This window comes from Cibotium barometz, chromosome 7 (genome assembly GCF_041138505.1).
Source record: "Cibotium barometz isolate CiBa-2024 chromosome 7, ASM4113850v1, whole genome shotgun sequence".
Lineage (NCBI taxonomy): Eukaryota > Viridiplantae > Streptophyta > Polypodiopsida > Cyatheales > Cibotiaceae > Cibotium > Cibotium barometz.
In genome coordinates, this window is record NC_141052.1 from 60048343 (window position 1) to 60062132 (window position 13790).

Consider the following 13790-nt stretch of genomic DNA (forward strand, 5'->3'; position numbering starts at 1 on the left):
CCAGTTTTGGGCGCTCGGGTCAGCTGGTCAACCAATCCTAATGCTGTTGGAATTCATCTATGATGTCTCAAGAGTGCCTAGAGTTTGTCCAATGCTGTAGTTGTGGGGCTGTTTGGACTCTTGTGCATATCCAAGGGAGAAGGAAGAAAGCTGCAAATATCCGCTTTTGTGTTGTCCTGCCATTCTACCCTTTCCAGAGATCCCTTGTGTTGGTGATTTTTGGTTCAAGGGTACCCATTAGCTGTCCCACAGCATTTGGGTGGCTTTGGCAAAGTGGCTTATTCTTGGCACATTCTAGTGCCTGGTTCATGGTTCTGGATTGTTTAAGTGTGGCTAAATTATGTTGTCATTTAAAGTGATCAAATGAATTAACGGTTTAGTGCTCCAAGATCCGCGCTGCTGTTTACACAAACCAGAGATCAACCTGTCAGCCTGCGGTGGTGGACACCAAAACTGGTCAGCATTCCCTCTCTTTGTCCCTTTTGGACATATTCAATTTTTGGGGCCTCCGGGGGCAGGGCAGGCTGCTTTCAGACTGCCTGTAGGTGGTTGCAACCTCCCCTCTTGCGCCTCTTTTGTAGATGATGTCCATGATGAAAATGCATTCACCTTTCTAGGTTTCCCAGAAATTGCTCCTATTTTTAACGGTTAACCTCTCAATTTCATAGGGTATGTGCCTCAAGGAGTCAGAAAAACATGCATGCACTAAACAACCATAATCATCTAACAACGTCTCTCATTATTCCCAAATAACCATGGAAAATGGCATCCTTGTCTCAGATAATCCACGCATGCCCACACTAGGGTACTCCTTTGCTGCTCTTTTGGCTACCCACATCTTGCCCAGCTTCAATAAAGTTGGTGCCTTGTTTTTATGTTTTGCCTGCTTGGAAATTCATCCTCGAATTGCACATCTGCCCGTTCCTCCCTTGCTTTGGCTGTTGCTCCTTTGATCTATCAGAGCTCTCTCCGACCTGTTTTCTTGGCCATTGCCTCAGAGAGTAGGCATTCCCTTGTCACAGGCCCTGCACCCACTGCACATCCTAATGCCTCCCTCCAATATAACTTTTTTAAGCTTGTGTCCCTTTCTAAACAGGCTCAGAATGGCCTATTCCTGAGCAGCTCCCTAACCCAACGGCTTTCCATTAGCAAACACACATACATACAAGAGGAGTGAGCTGATGATGAAATACATCCAGCATGCACACTGGCACTTGTAACACTACCTATTGACAAGTAGCCATTGGAAAGAAAAGAGAACCTAGTGAACGATGGAAAAAAAGATAACTAATAGAAAACAGTGTGAGGTGTGAGGTTTGGATGCACTAATATAAACTGATACATACATACATGACACCACTAGATACCCTGCACTATTCCATTCTATCATATTATTTCTGAGCTGATTTACCTTGGATAAATCACTCATATTGTAAGCGCGATCTGCTTTCAAAATACTAATGGCCTCGGGCACATGCGACAGCCGTCCTTCCCAAAAAGTACCCTAAAGAGCAACATGGTAAAGGTTCAAAACAAAAAATTACCCAAAACCTACTTTGAGATCTTAACATCCGTGGGACGTTTTCCAATTTCCTATCCAAAAATAAAGTTGGTACCTCTGGATTGGGATCTGGCATAAACATGCATAGCTCGCCTGCATTGTAAATCAAAGCAACGCCTCCTGGCTCTTGGCAACCAGTATAGTACAAATAATTAGAACTCTGGCGAAAAGGATATGGCACAATATCTGTCATGTACTTCACAGTGGCAGAATTTAATATGATTATGCTCCCATTTGGCAGTGCAGACATCAATTTCTTCCTTCTTGATGCCACTTCAGCAGTTGTCACACCAGGCAAAAGTTCGCCTGGTTCCAAAACCTGCAGCCAAACGAGATTGTAAGCTGCTAATGTTAGAACTTGGAACCATGAAGCTGAATTACTCTTTAGAGAAAACTGAGAAACTTCTATGACTACATGTGGTCTCTTAAGAACAATGTGCAGCCAAAAGTGGAGTTAATGCATTAGGATACTTTTGAATGCTTAGGAGAAAAGTTTGACATGATGTTTCCTCTAGATTTAAATTTATCTAAGACATAGCGAGGCCCCTATTAAGTGTCAAGAGCTATATAAGGTATCCTAAGTCCTTATATACCCCACCATGTGTTTATCAAGCATACTACAACATACACGTGAAAAAATGTACTTTAATTTTGGGTTTGAGTAGTTTGGTCACCTGAGGTGCGGTAGCTAATCCCATAACTTGATGAAACCCATGGCTGATTCCATGTGTTACGCCCATAGATCTCCTTGTTGGATGCAAGGTTTACAGTGCATCTCCACTTGTGAGCCTCTCTGAGGGAACACCGGGTGCATACATAAGTGTTATATTTATGGGCATGTGAACAATCTCTTAATTAAGTGTAAGGTTAATGTGAAAACACTCTAATACACGCACTCTGAGGCTACGGTCCAGTGCCTCCTCATATAACATTATTCGTAGGCGCAAGCAAGCTGAAGCAAGTTCCCTTGTGCTCTATCTCTCTCTTGTGCAAGACTGTGTGTTCGTGTAATCAAGTGTCTCTCTCCTCTTCTCTCCCATTGACTGTGTGTTTTCTAACATGGTATCAGAGCTTTGGCTTTGAGCTATCTCGGTGTGTGTTGCTGCTCTTTAACCTGATATTCATCTCGTGTTGCTGTAGAGGCACGTGGAGCTGTGCGTGTGCAGTCCTACTGCAATTCACGTGAGTCCTTTCTTGGTTTTCTGCAGTTGGCGCCTTGTTGGAGTTGCGTTTTTGTTGGAATGAATTCTTGCCCTCCTGCTCTTCACGTTGTCATGTGGCACTGTATTATCCCACATAGTGGTTTGGGGTCAACTTGACCCCTCTATATAGGGCTAAATGCCCACTAGTCTCCCCTGATCCCCCACCTTTATGGTGGTCTCACGGGATCTTCGGGTTGGGGGGGGGGGGGGGGGGGACCAGCCGGTTGTTGGTGTGGTGCTCTGCTTCTGCTCTACGCGTGGCGCTCTGTTGTTGTTCGCGTTCTTTCATGGTATCAGAGCCTCGTTAGCTCCTACTTGGCATCGAGCTTCGCATCCAAGGGAGGTATTTGAATGAATTCTTGCCCCTCCTGCTCCTCACGCTTCCATGTGGCACTGTATTATCCCACATAGAGGGTTGGGGTCAACTTAACCCTTTTATACAGGGCTAAATGTGTTACATGTGGAAGCTCTTGAGTGTCTTCTTTTAGCCCTAAACACCACTTAGAACATGCTAATGCAAAAACGCATACAGAAGGGAGAGGAGAGAGAGAGAGAGAGAGAGAGAGAGAGAGAGAGAGAGAGAGAGAGCTGGAAATTCAGTATATTCATATGGTACAAAAAGGTACATCTAAAACTTGCATGGCTTCCTTCCATGAAAAGGTAGAACACCTATTCTAATCCTAGTCTAGACCCACACCCAAAGTGGGAGTGAATGAAAAACACAATGAGCCATGAGTGCCTTATATAGGCTTTTGGACATACTAGAGAGCTGGCCAATTGCTGGTCGGTGTGAGGATTACTATTATTACTTAGTATTTCATCCACTATCTGTGTATTAAGACTGAAACTGAAAGTAGACTTGAACACAGATGTTTGATTGATTGATTGAAATTGTGATACAATAGGCTCCTTATATAGGAGTTCAAGAGACACGAATGAAAAGACACATCCCATGACCAATAGTCATGACTCTAGGCGAAGGGACACATCCTTTGGATGAATAGCTGCAACCATTGGGTGAAGAGTTGCAACCCTAGAGCGAAGGGGTGTGACCAGTCGTCGAAGGAGTGTGGCTCTTGATGAAGAGGCATGTCTCTAGAGCGAATAGTCGTGACCTTCTGAGTGTAGGGGTCCTCTGTAATCATGTCTCTTCAATATCTGTAACCATAAGGAGACTGTCTTATATCGATGCGGTGCAACATAAAGCAAAACCAAGTCACCTTCTTGAAACTCAGTATGCCTTCTGTGCTTATTCGCATACTTCTGATACTTCTGCTAAACATGAATCAGTCTGTCTCGAACTTGTACAAGAATATCTTGCATTTCTTGAATCAACTGATCTGCTAATGCCACCTTGTGTTGGAGAACAAAGTTTGTGGGCACAAGCGGAGTGTGACCATATGCTGCTTGAAAAGGAGTCATTCCAGTGACTGAATGCGGAGAATTGTTGTAAGCAAACTCCACAAGAGGCAAATATTCTTCCCAAGAAGCTAATCTTGTCTGAATATAATGTCTAAGCATTTCTTCCAAAATTTGATTTACTCTTTCTATCTGTCCATCTGTCTGAGGATGATAAGCAGAACTGAACAAGAGATTCGTACCAAGAGATTTGAATAAGGAGGTCCAGAAATGTCCAGTAAATTTTGGATCTCTGTCAGAAACAATAGATCTTGGCAATCCATGGATTCTGAAAATATGCTGTACGAACAACGCTGCAAGATCTGGAGCAGAAACGGTCTTCTTGCAAGGAATAAAATGTGCAATTTTGGAAAATCGATCAACCACTACTAAAATTTGAGCATTGCCTTTCTGCGAACGCGGCAAAGTAGTGATGAAATCCATGCTTATACTTTCCCATCTTTCCTGAGGAACTGGCAAAGGCTGAAGCAATCCTTGAGGAAGTTGTCGTGAAGCTTTCATAATTTGACAAGAGTGACAAGCTTTAACAAACTTAATAACATCCTGTTGCATCTGAGGCCAAAAGTATGTTGCTGATAACAGACGATATGTCTTGTTAATTCCAGGATGAGCTGCAAAGGGTACTTCATGATGCTCTTGAATAAGGAGTTTCCGCAAAGATGCATTGTGAGGAACACAGATGCGATCTAAGTAATAAAGTAAATCATCTGTAATTGTATATGCGGCAAACATATTCATTTCTGCAACAGTAGGATGAAGAGATTTGAGAGCTCGAAAGACATCTCCAAAGTCTCTATCTGTCAAATACTCATGCTTAAAACATGCTGGAATCTCCATCTGCACATTTGAGATAGCAAAGTTCGTAGCTCGAGGCATGCGGCTCAAAGCATCTGCTACCACATTTTGTAATCCAGGAACATAGAGTATCGCCATGTGAAAATTCACCAAAAATTCAACCCATCGTCCTTGACGAGGATTCATCACTGGCTGAGTAAAAATATAGGTCAAAGACTGATGATCTGTCTTAACCACTGAATCTGCTCCAAGAAGATAATGCTTCCACGTTCTATAAGCATGTACAATTGCCAAAAATTCCTTGTCATAAACGGGATATCGCATTTGAATAGCCGAAAATTTATGACTATCAAAAGCAATAACACGATCATTCTGCATAAGAACGCCTCCAGATGCTCTATCCGAAGCATCGGTCATGACGTCAAACGGCTGAGTTGGATCCGCAATAGCCAAAACAGGCGTAGTTGTCAACGCATGCTTAAGACCATTAAAGGACTTTTCAGCTTCAAGTGACCATTGCAATTTATCTAACTTTGTAAGGGCCGTCAAAGGAGCAGCAATATCTGCAAACTTGTGAACCTTGGTGTGGTAAAAATTTGCTAATCCCAAGAAAGATCGCACATCTGAAATGGTAAGTGGCAAAGGCCAATCAACAATGACCTGTATCTTCTTAGGATCAACTGCAATACCCTGTCCAGAGATGATATGTCCAAGATATTCCACATGATCTTTGAAAAATTGACTCTTCTTCTTGTTGATGTACAAGACATTTGTACGGAGTACGTCGAAGACAATCTGCAAATGCTTCTTGTGATCTGCCAAAGTCTTACTGAAGACCAAAATGTCATCCAGATAAACGATGACAAACTTATCCAAGTAAGTACCAAAGATGTCATTCATCAAAGTCATGAAAGTAGCTGGGGCATTGGTTAACCCAAAAGGAATGACCAAAAATTCATAATGTCCATACTTTGTTCTGAAAGCTGTCTTATATTCATCTCCAATTCGAATCCTGATTTGATGATAGCCTGACTTCAGATCAATCTTCGAAAATACCTTTGCACCAAGCAACTGATCAAAGAGCTCATCGATGCGAGGCAAGGGAAACTTATTCTTAATTGTCTGCTTATTAAGGGCACGATAATCAATGCAAAGTCGCATAGATCCATCCTTCTTCTTGACCAATAAAACTGGAGCACCAAAAGGACTTTTGCTTGAACGTATATGACCTTTATCTAACAACTCTGCCAATTGTCTCTGAATTTCTTGAGATTCTGAATAAGAAACTCGATAAGGAGCTCGAACTGGCGGTGGTTGTCCAGGAATTAGATCAATCATATGATCGACAGAACGTCGAGGAGGCAATGTCGTTGGCAGCTCGTCAGGAAATAAATCCTTATAAGGTTGAAAGAAGGGCTGTTGTAAATAAGAAATATCTGATGGCGAGGATTCCGATTGATCAACTGTATTGCCTTCTGCTTCTCGCAACATAACTAAGGCAGAAGTGTTGTCGCGTTTACGCACTAAGCGTTTGACTTGCATAGCAGAAACCACAGTAATCGGCTTAGAATTAAACAGACCTCGTAATTCCATTTCTTGATGATTATGATAAAGTCGAATGGAATGATCTCGAAAGCTGATCAAAGGATCATACTCATATAACCAAGACTGTCCAAGGATCATGTCATAGTGTGACAAAGGCATAATAGAGAAGTTCAGCTGATCTTGAATGCTCACGTGGCTGACGAAAGCCACGTGGATTAAAGGCTTAAGTGTATAAGCCTTAAATTAATGAGGCTTTTGGTATTAATCTGAAGCGTTACGTTTTTTTTTTTTGTAAAGGTGACGCTTCGCCGACTGGAGAGATGCGCCGGTTCGAAAGTTGGGATCACATCGCCGGCTGGGGTGCCTCTTCGAACAGTGCTGAAACGCCGACTGGAGATGCCACCAGCAGTCGCTGAATAGATTAAGGCGGCTCACAACGTAAGCTGGTGGGTGACGGGGCGGTTCAGCGCCCTACTCTCAAGGAGTCATGCGCTTTGAGCAATCAAAAGGCACGCTGGCAGCCAACAAGGCGAAGAGAGGGGGGCTCCAAATTCAGCAACGAAGGGGTGCCATGCGAAGAGATGCCATCTCTTGGTGCCATTGTTCGTGGGAAGGGGTGCGAACCCATGCACGAAGGGGCACAACCCGATGAAGAGGCTCACGAAGGGCTACCAGCAGGAGATCGCTGTATACTCACCGGGTACGCCACACACACATCTGGGCATCTGTCTTCTATATGTGAATTGAGAAAGAAGGTTTAGTTTACCTCATACTCGTAGATGCAGGTTCCATCTTTCTTTTGCTTCCATACAACGCCGGGTAGGTGAGTAGAGCGGAGAGGGTGAGAGGCTCACAACCGTAGGCCCGGGAAAAAATTTTGCTCTGATACCACTGTGAGGATTACTATTATTACTTAGTATTTCATCCACTATCTGTGTATTAAGACTGAAACTGAAAGTAGACTTGAACACAGAGTTGATTGAAATTGTGATACAATAGGCTCCTTATATAGGAGTTCAAGAGACACGAATGAAAAGACACATCCCATGACCAATAGTCATGACTCTAGGCGAAGGGACACATCCTTTGGATGAATAGCTGCAACCATTGGGTGAAGAGTTGCAACCCTAGAGCGAAGGGGTGTGACCAGTCGTCGAAGGAGTGTGGCTCTTGATGAAGAGGCAGGTCTCTAGAGCGAATAGTCGTGACCTTCTGAGTGTAGGGGTCCTCTGTAATCATGTCTCTTCAATATCTGTAACCATAAGGAGACTGTATAATGAACTAAGTCACAATCGTGACAGTCGGCCAGCCGACAGGACACATATTGCCAAAAACTATTCACAACCTACCTTTTCTTGCAGCTGACAGCACACCATGCAGCCGACAAGTCATCTTGTCCTCTCCTAGTCCAACATTGTCCATGTCTTGCACTCCTTTGCTCCAAAATCTGGTTCTAACTGATTCTTAAGTCCTTTATCTGTTGCCCTTCAGGGCTAGCCTCAGAGAATGTCCATGGAAAATCTTGCACATGACATCCCCCTCTACTAAACTTGATGACGGGATTCCAACCTGTTCTTGGATGACTGTCATCATCCCATTTTGTTCCCGAAGTCCCTCTGTCATCCCATCCATCTCTGGCAACCCTTTTCACTGAAAACCCGGCCCGGTCTCCAAATCCACTCTGACTCTGAATAAGATCTATGCATCTGTTCCATCCAGTCCCCAGTCCGTTCCTGCCTTGTCTCTGAACACCGTCTTGGTCTCATTCCTTAGAAATGAAGTCTAGCACACTCACTCCACCCCTTGGAGGATCATCCTCCCTTGGAACCGTTGCCCGAAGCCTTTCCTGGCTTACAAGAATGCCATCTCCTTTGGGCTTTGTGGAACACCACCAACCAACCTCCTGGGAGCTCTTCCCAGTCTCGTGTTCCTTGCCTTGGGCTTCATACCTGTGCACTTTCCTATACACCTTCATATGGGACTGAATTAGGGTTTAGGCTTGCTGAGCCTGATGCTCTAATAGCAATGTTACATGCAGAAGCTATGAGAGTCTTCTTTCAGCCCTAAACACCACTTAGAACATGCTGATGCAAAAACGCAGACAGAAGTGAGAGTATAGAGAGAGGGATAGCTAGAAATTCAATATATTCATATGGTACAAAAAAGTACATCTAGAACTTGCAGCCCAGCCCATGGCTGCCTTCCATGAAAAGGTAGAACACTATTCTAATCCTAGTCTAGACCCACACCCAAAGTGGGAGTGAATGAAAAACACAATGAGCCATGAGTGCCTTATATAGGCCTTTGGACATACTAGAGAGCTGGCCAACTGCCAGCCGACAGGACACACATTGCCAAAAACTGTTCACGACCTGCCTTTTCTTGCAGCCAACAGCACACCATGCAGCCGACAAGTCATCTTGTCCTCTCCTAGTCCAACATTGTCCATGTCTTGCACTCCTTTGCTCCAAAATCTGGTTCTAACTGATTCTTAAGTCCTTCTTTATCTGTTGCCCTTCAGGACTAGCCTCAGAGAATGTCCATGGCAAATCTTGCACATGACAAAATGCCCATTAGTCTCCCTTGATCCCCCACCTTTATGATGGTCTCACGAGATCTTCGGATGGGGGGGGGGGCTGGGCGGGTTGTTGGCCTCCGTCCATGTGGTGCTCTACTTCCGCTCTACGCTTGGCGCTCTCCTATTCCGCATTCTTTCAGATTTCGCTGTCATTGCAAAGTTGACTGTGCGTGCAGCCATAGGGAGCCCAAGTGAAATCGTGTGTTGTACTTTTCATCATATGGGACTGAAAATGCAAAGGCACATGTTGGATTGAGTTCATCTCCACCATTTATCCCATTTATTGCACCATTTATGCAGCATATTTATCTGATGTATTTTACTAAGTCATGGGTGTTTTTTCCCACATTTTTAGGCACTTTTTCGCAGACGTAGGTATTTTTCACCAATCGTGCATTTCTTTTACTGGCCAACTTGGCTATTTGTGCTGTATATAAGAACAAATTTCATGCCATTTAATACATTCATCATTTTTCTCAAGTGTTGGATCATTGTTGGTTGCTCTGTCTCTCCTCTACTTCCGCTTGCTACCTTCAACCATTCCCTCGTGGTATCAGAGCGTTGTGGTTGTTAGACCCTTGCTTCTACACTTTACAAGAAGACTATTAGCCAGCATTTTCATTTTTCCAACTCTCTCCCCCTCCACAGGAGGCTTCTTTTTTAACGTAATTTTTTTGTTTCCATAAATTTTGTATTTTGTTCATACCTCAAACCAATGGTAGCACTGTGCGCTTGCTCCATTAGCCTCTCCCTCCCTTACTTCATCAGTGATCACGCATCACATTGGTTCCCATCTTCACCCATGTGCATTGATCTCCGAAAAGAGTTCAGTTCTACATCTTTCTTTCACCTCACAAGCGTCTACGGAGGAGTGGGCAGCCCCCGGGTACCTACTTGCAGCCTTTCTGCTGGAGATTCAAGGGGAGGATTCCATGGCTTCTACTTCATCTATTCCCCAAATCCATCCTAGATGGGACCAACTACCTTGATTGGTCTTTGCAGATGAAGACTTTAAACCAAGCAATGTCCACACGAAAACAATTTCACCTGCCCAAATCATTTCATCATGTAGGCAAATGTTCAAGGATATTCTCCCATATTCCAAAGCTTGTACCACGTAAATCTTCAAGCAGGGGTACCGAGCACGTAACATTTGCCCCACAGATCAACCCCAACATTGAAATCAAATCAATCCACAGGAAAAATCCAATGTCTAGACCCAACAAAACATTTCCACAGGTAACCCGAAGCGTGCAAATCAAATCAATCCATGGAAAACTCCAGCGTGAATAAGTCCAGACACGAAGCCTCTTCCACACGATTGATCCTCGCCCTATCCCCATCGCTTAGGCAATCTACCCTCAGCTGAGACAGCAAGGGAGTGGCACATGCATTCATAAAAACGACCAAAGAGAGAAAATCCAGGCATTTTATTTCCCCAAAACAGCATAAGAGGCCAAACCATTTTCTTCTTCTTTTTTCCTTTTTCTTTTCTTTTCTGTAGAACGATGAATGGCTAGGGTTTTGACATTACCTTGGAGGGGTCGACTTTCTGGAACTTATTCAGGACGCTGAGGTCTCCATCCGTGACCTCCTTTTTGTCGAGGAAGGAAGCCGTAGCCTCGGCGGAGAAGAAGCGGGCCAGCGGCCCATGCCCACGTACTGGTACCCTCAGTTGGCGCAGAAGGCTCGCTCGGAGAGCCTGCATTTTTTCCCCAGGGTTTGCCTAGGGGTTTTGTTACACGAGTTCTTAAATTTGCAGCAAAAACCTTTCCGTCTCGGATATTTAAAAGAACAAACTTAATGTAGTCCAAGTTTTACTAAAGTGCATTTCCTTTACCTTGGGTAGCCTAACATGATTGCACAAAAGCAAGCATTGGGAAAAGACCAAGTTTAGTTTTAATAAAGCATGATTAATAAAACTAGACATGATGCTAGTAAAAATAAGGAAGAGGGGAAAGGCGTTGTTCGCCTACAGTCGAGCAAACGTAATGTAGCGGAGATGGCTTCTTGCCTAAAGGTAGTAGGCCAAGAGCACGTACAAAGCGCTTATGGAAGGAACAAAAGTGGGTTGTGCCAATTTTGCAGAGCAAAAAACCTATACTACATTAGATTGGGGCTCAACTTACGTTGATGCTAGCAAGTCTCTGGTGCCCCTTTGCATGAAATATATACTGAAAAACAAGCTTAGTCTCACCACAAAGTCCCTATCGATGGTGGTCGACTTGTAAAACCCAAGTTGGGTTCAAGACATGCTAAAACTTCAGAAAGTAGAAAATCTTTGTCCCACAAAGTACACGAAGAAGAAATCAAGCACAACAACATCAATTGGGAGATGTGTAGCTTAGAGGAGGCACTCTCTTCTTTGCAAGAAGGTGTGTCATCCTTCCTTTCGATTGACGACCTTGCATCCATCTTACTCAAGTGCAGAAAGGAGAGAGACCTAACCCATGGGCTCCGCTTGCATGCCTACATGTGCAAAAGCAGACTAGACACCCATATATCACTTGTTGGGAACTACCTTGTCTCCATGTTGGTGGAGATTGGAAGCATGTGCTATGCCCAACAGGTTTTTGATAAGCTCATGTATCAGGATGCATGCAGAAGGATGATTCTCTATATCCTAATTGATATACTTTCATGGCCTTACTACAAGCTTGTGCTAGGCTGAAGGATCTGGAAAGAGGTTGCAAAATACATGCTAAGATTGAGAGAAAGCGGTTGCAAAATACATGCTAAGATTGAGAGAAAGCGGTTGCTAAAAACAGGTGTTTTCTTTGACAGCTCCTTGGTTGATATGTATTTCAAATGTGGCTCCCTTCTAAAAGCATTGGAAGTGTTACAAACTCCCAGTTCGAAATGTAGTGTCATGGACTGCGCTAATTGCAGGATGTGTGAAACACGAGCATGGTGAGGAGGAACTTTACTATTTCAAACATATGAAACATGTAGGCATCTCTCCGGATGACATCACATTTGCTTGTAGCTTAAAAGCCTGGTAGCATAGGATCCACACATAGAGGACACGAAATACATGTTGAAATTACCAAGAAAAGGATTAGAAAGAGACCACTTTGTTGCCAACACCTTAGTTTATATGAAATCAAGATGTGGCTCACTTGTAGAAGCGTTTGACGAGCTTCTAGTTCGAACTATGGTCTCCTGGAATGCACTAATTGCAGGATATGCAAAACATGGGTGTGGTGAGCAAAGATCTTAATTGTTTCAAACAAATGGTTGTTGGTGGGTAGGGTTTTATTTTACCCATGTTTCTAACCCTCAATGAGAAGAACCCTCGCCATATTTCTAAGCAAGAGACATGGTTACGATGTATGCTTCAGCATGGTCTTCTTATGGGATGCAAGGCCAAGATTGTTCATTTCTAGGCTCTCACTATTGAGAACTTTTCTGAGCATCAGCTTGAAATCCTAGTTTTAAACTTCGAAAAGGCAAGGTATATCCATCATGCTAGTTTCTTATCATGCAAAGGCATACTAGGGTTAGCCAACTCCTTTCTTGCTCGAGAAGATTCACAAATGCACACATTGATTACCTTGGGTAGCCTAAGACCCTTTCACAAAAGCATGCAAGCAGAGCTACACATGTGGCAGCAGTATAGAGACCTCAAGCATGCACACAATTAAAGGAAATCAGAATGCCCTCAACTACTCAAGGAAAAAATAAAGCAAATCAAAGCTATCCCCGAGTAGAGCAGAACGAATCCTTGCGCCTCATAATATATTTTCCTCTTCATAGACGATTGCCAAGGACCTCAAGCATAAAGAAACCAAGCAGTAGCTTGCAAAAAAGGGCCTCTCCATAGCCAAGGTCGTCCCCCTCTCCAAAATTCGCACAGACTACAAAGCCTTTGAGGCAGAACACAAGCTTTGTGATAGTGCACAACAAGCATTTGATAGGCTACCAAGTCGGAACATTGTCTCATGGGCTACTTTGATTACAAGATATGATGGACAAGGCAAGGTGGGCAAGCACTTTATTGTTAGGAAGAGTTGCAAATCAAGGGTGTCCTTGCAGATGCCATGATCTATGTTTGTTGTCTGAAAGCTTGTGGGAGAGGAGTCACTGAAAAAGGGCAAGAAATGCATGTTGAAATTGAATCAATGAAGCTGGTTGAAATAGATCTAGTTATTGGTAGCACCTTGGTTGATATGTACGCTAGAGGGCAGGGTTGCATGCATTAACATGAAGAAGGGTTGTCTAGCTCTAGCGTAGCTAGCGAGAGAAGGAAGAGGCAAAGCAAGGAGAATGCAGGAGCGGGTGGGGGCACTTTTTTAAAGAAAGATTTAATTAAAGAACGATAGCCACTTGCAGTAGAAACTTAAGGGAACATGCCCTACCCCCGTTTCCCAACAAATAAGACTCTCAGTATCGAAAGTGGACCAAAGATACACCTTCAGTGTTGAAAGTGGCCATTAGTTTATTTGAATATAAAAGAGCGAAAAATAGGAATACCTTTGTTAGTATGTGATATTGAAGTCGATGATGCAACGAGTCTTATGTGATATTGTTTTATGATTTCTGATTAAGGTAGAGGTATAACAACTATCGGTGTGCACGAGTTATCTTCGACCTCGGAACCAAAGTTGCAATCTGCAAAAAAACATCCAAATCAAGAACAAAATTAAGATGTAGGCAAAGCTTATAAAATTTTGGGGAGGATTGTGCCAAC

General features: G+C 43.5%; 1 protein-coding gene across 3 annotated transcripts in view; it reads right to left on the bottom strand.

The window, feature by feature from the left end:
* The window catches only part of LOC147637266 (intermediate cleaving peptidase 55, mitochondrial-like), a 71825-nt gene extending 60942 nt beyond the window's left edge, over positions 1-10883 (bottom strand). For all 3 annotated transcript variants that reach the window (XR_015266367.1, XR_015266368.1, XM_086800892.1), the window contains exons 1-3: positions 10635-10883; positions 1617-1880; positions 1412-1504 (exon numbers count right to left, since the gene is read on the bottom strand). Coding sequence is in view for 1 of the 3 variants with exons in the window: in XM_086800892.1 (XP_086657018.1) it covers positions 1412-1504; positions 1617-1880; positions 10635-10808 (531 nt within the window). In the remaining 2 variants the exon portion in view is untranslated. The remainder of the gene's footprint in view (positions 1-1411; positions 1505-1616; positions 1881-10634) is intronic.
* Positions 10884-13790: the final 2907 nt, after the last annotated feature.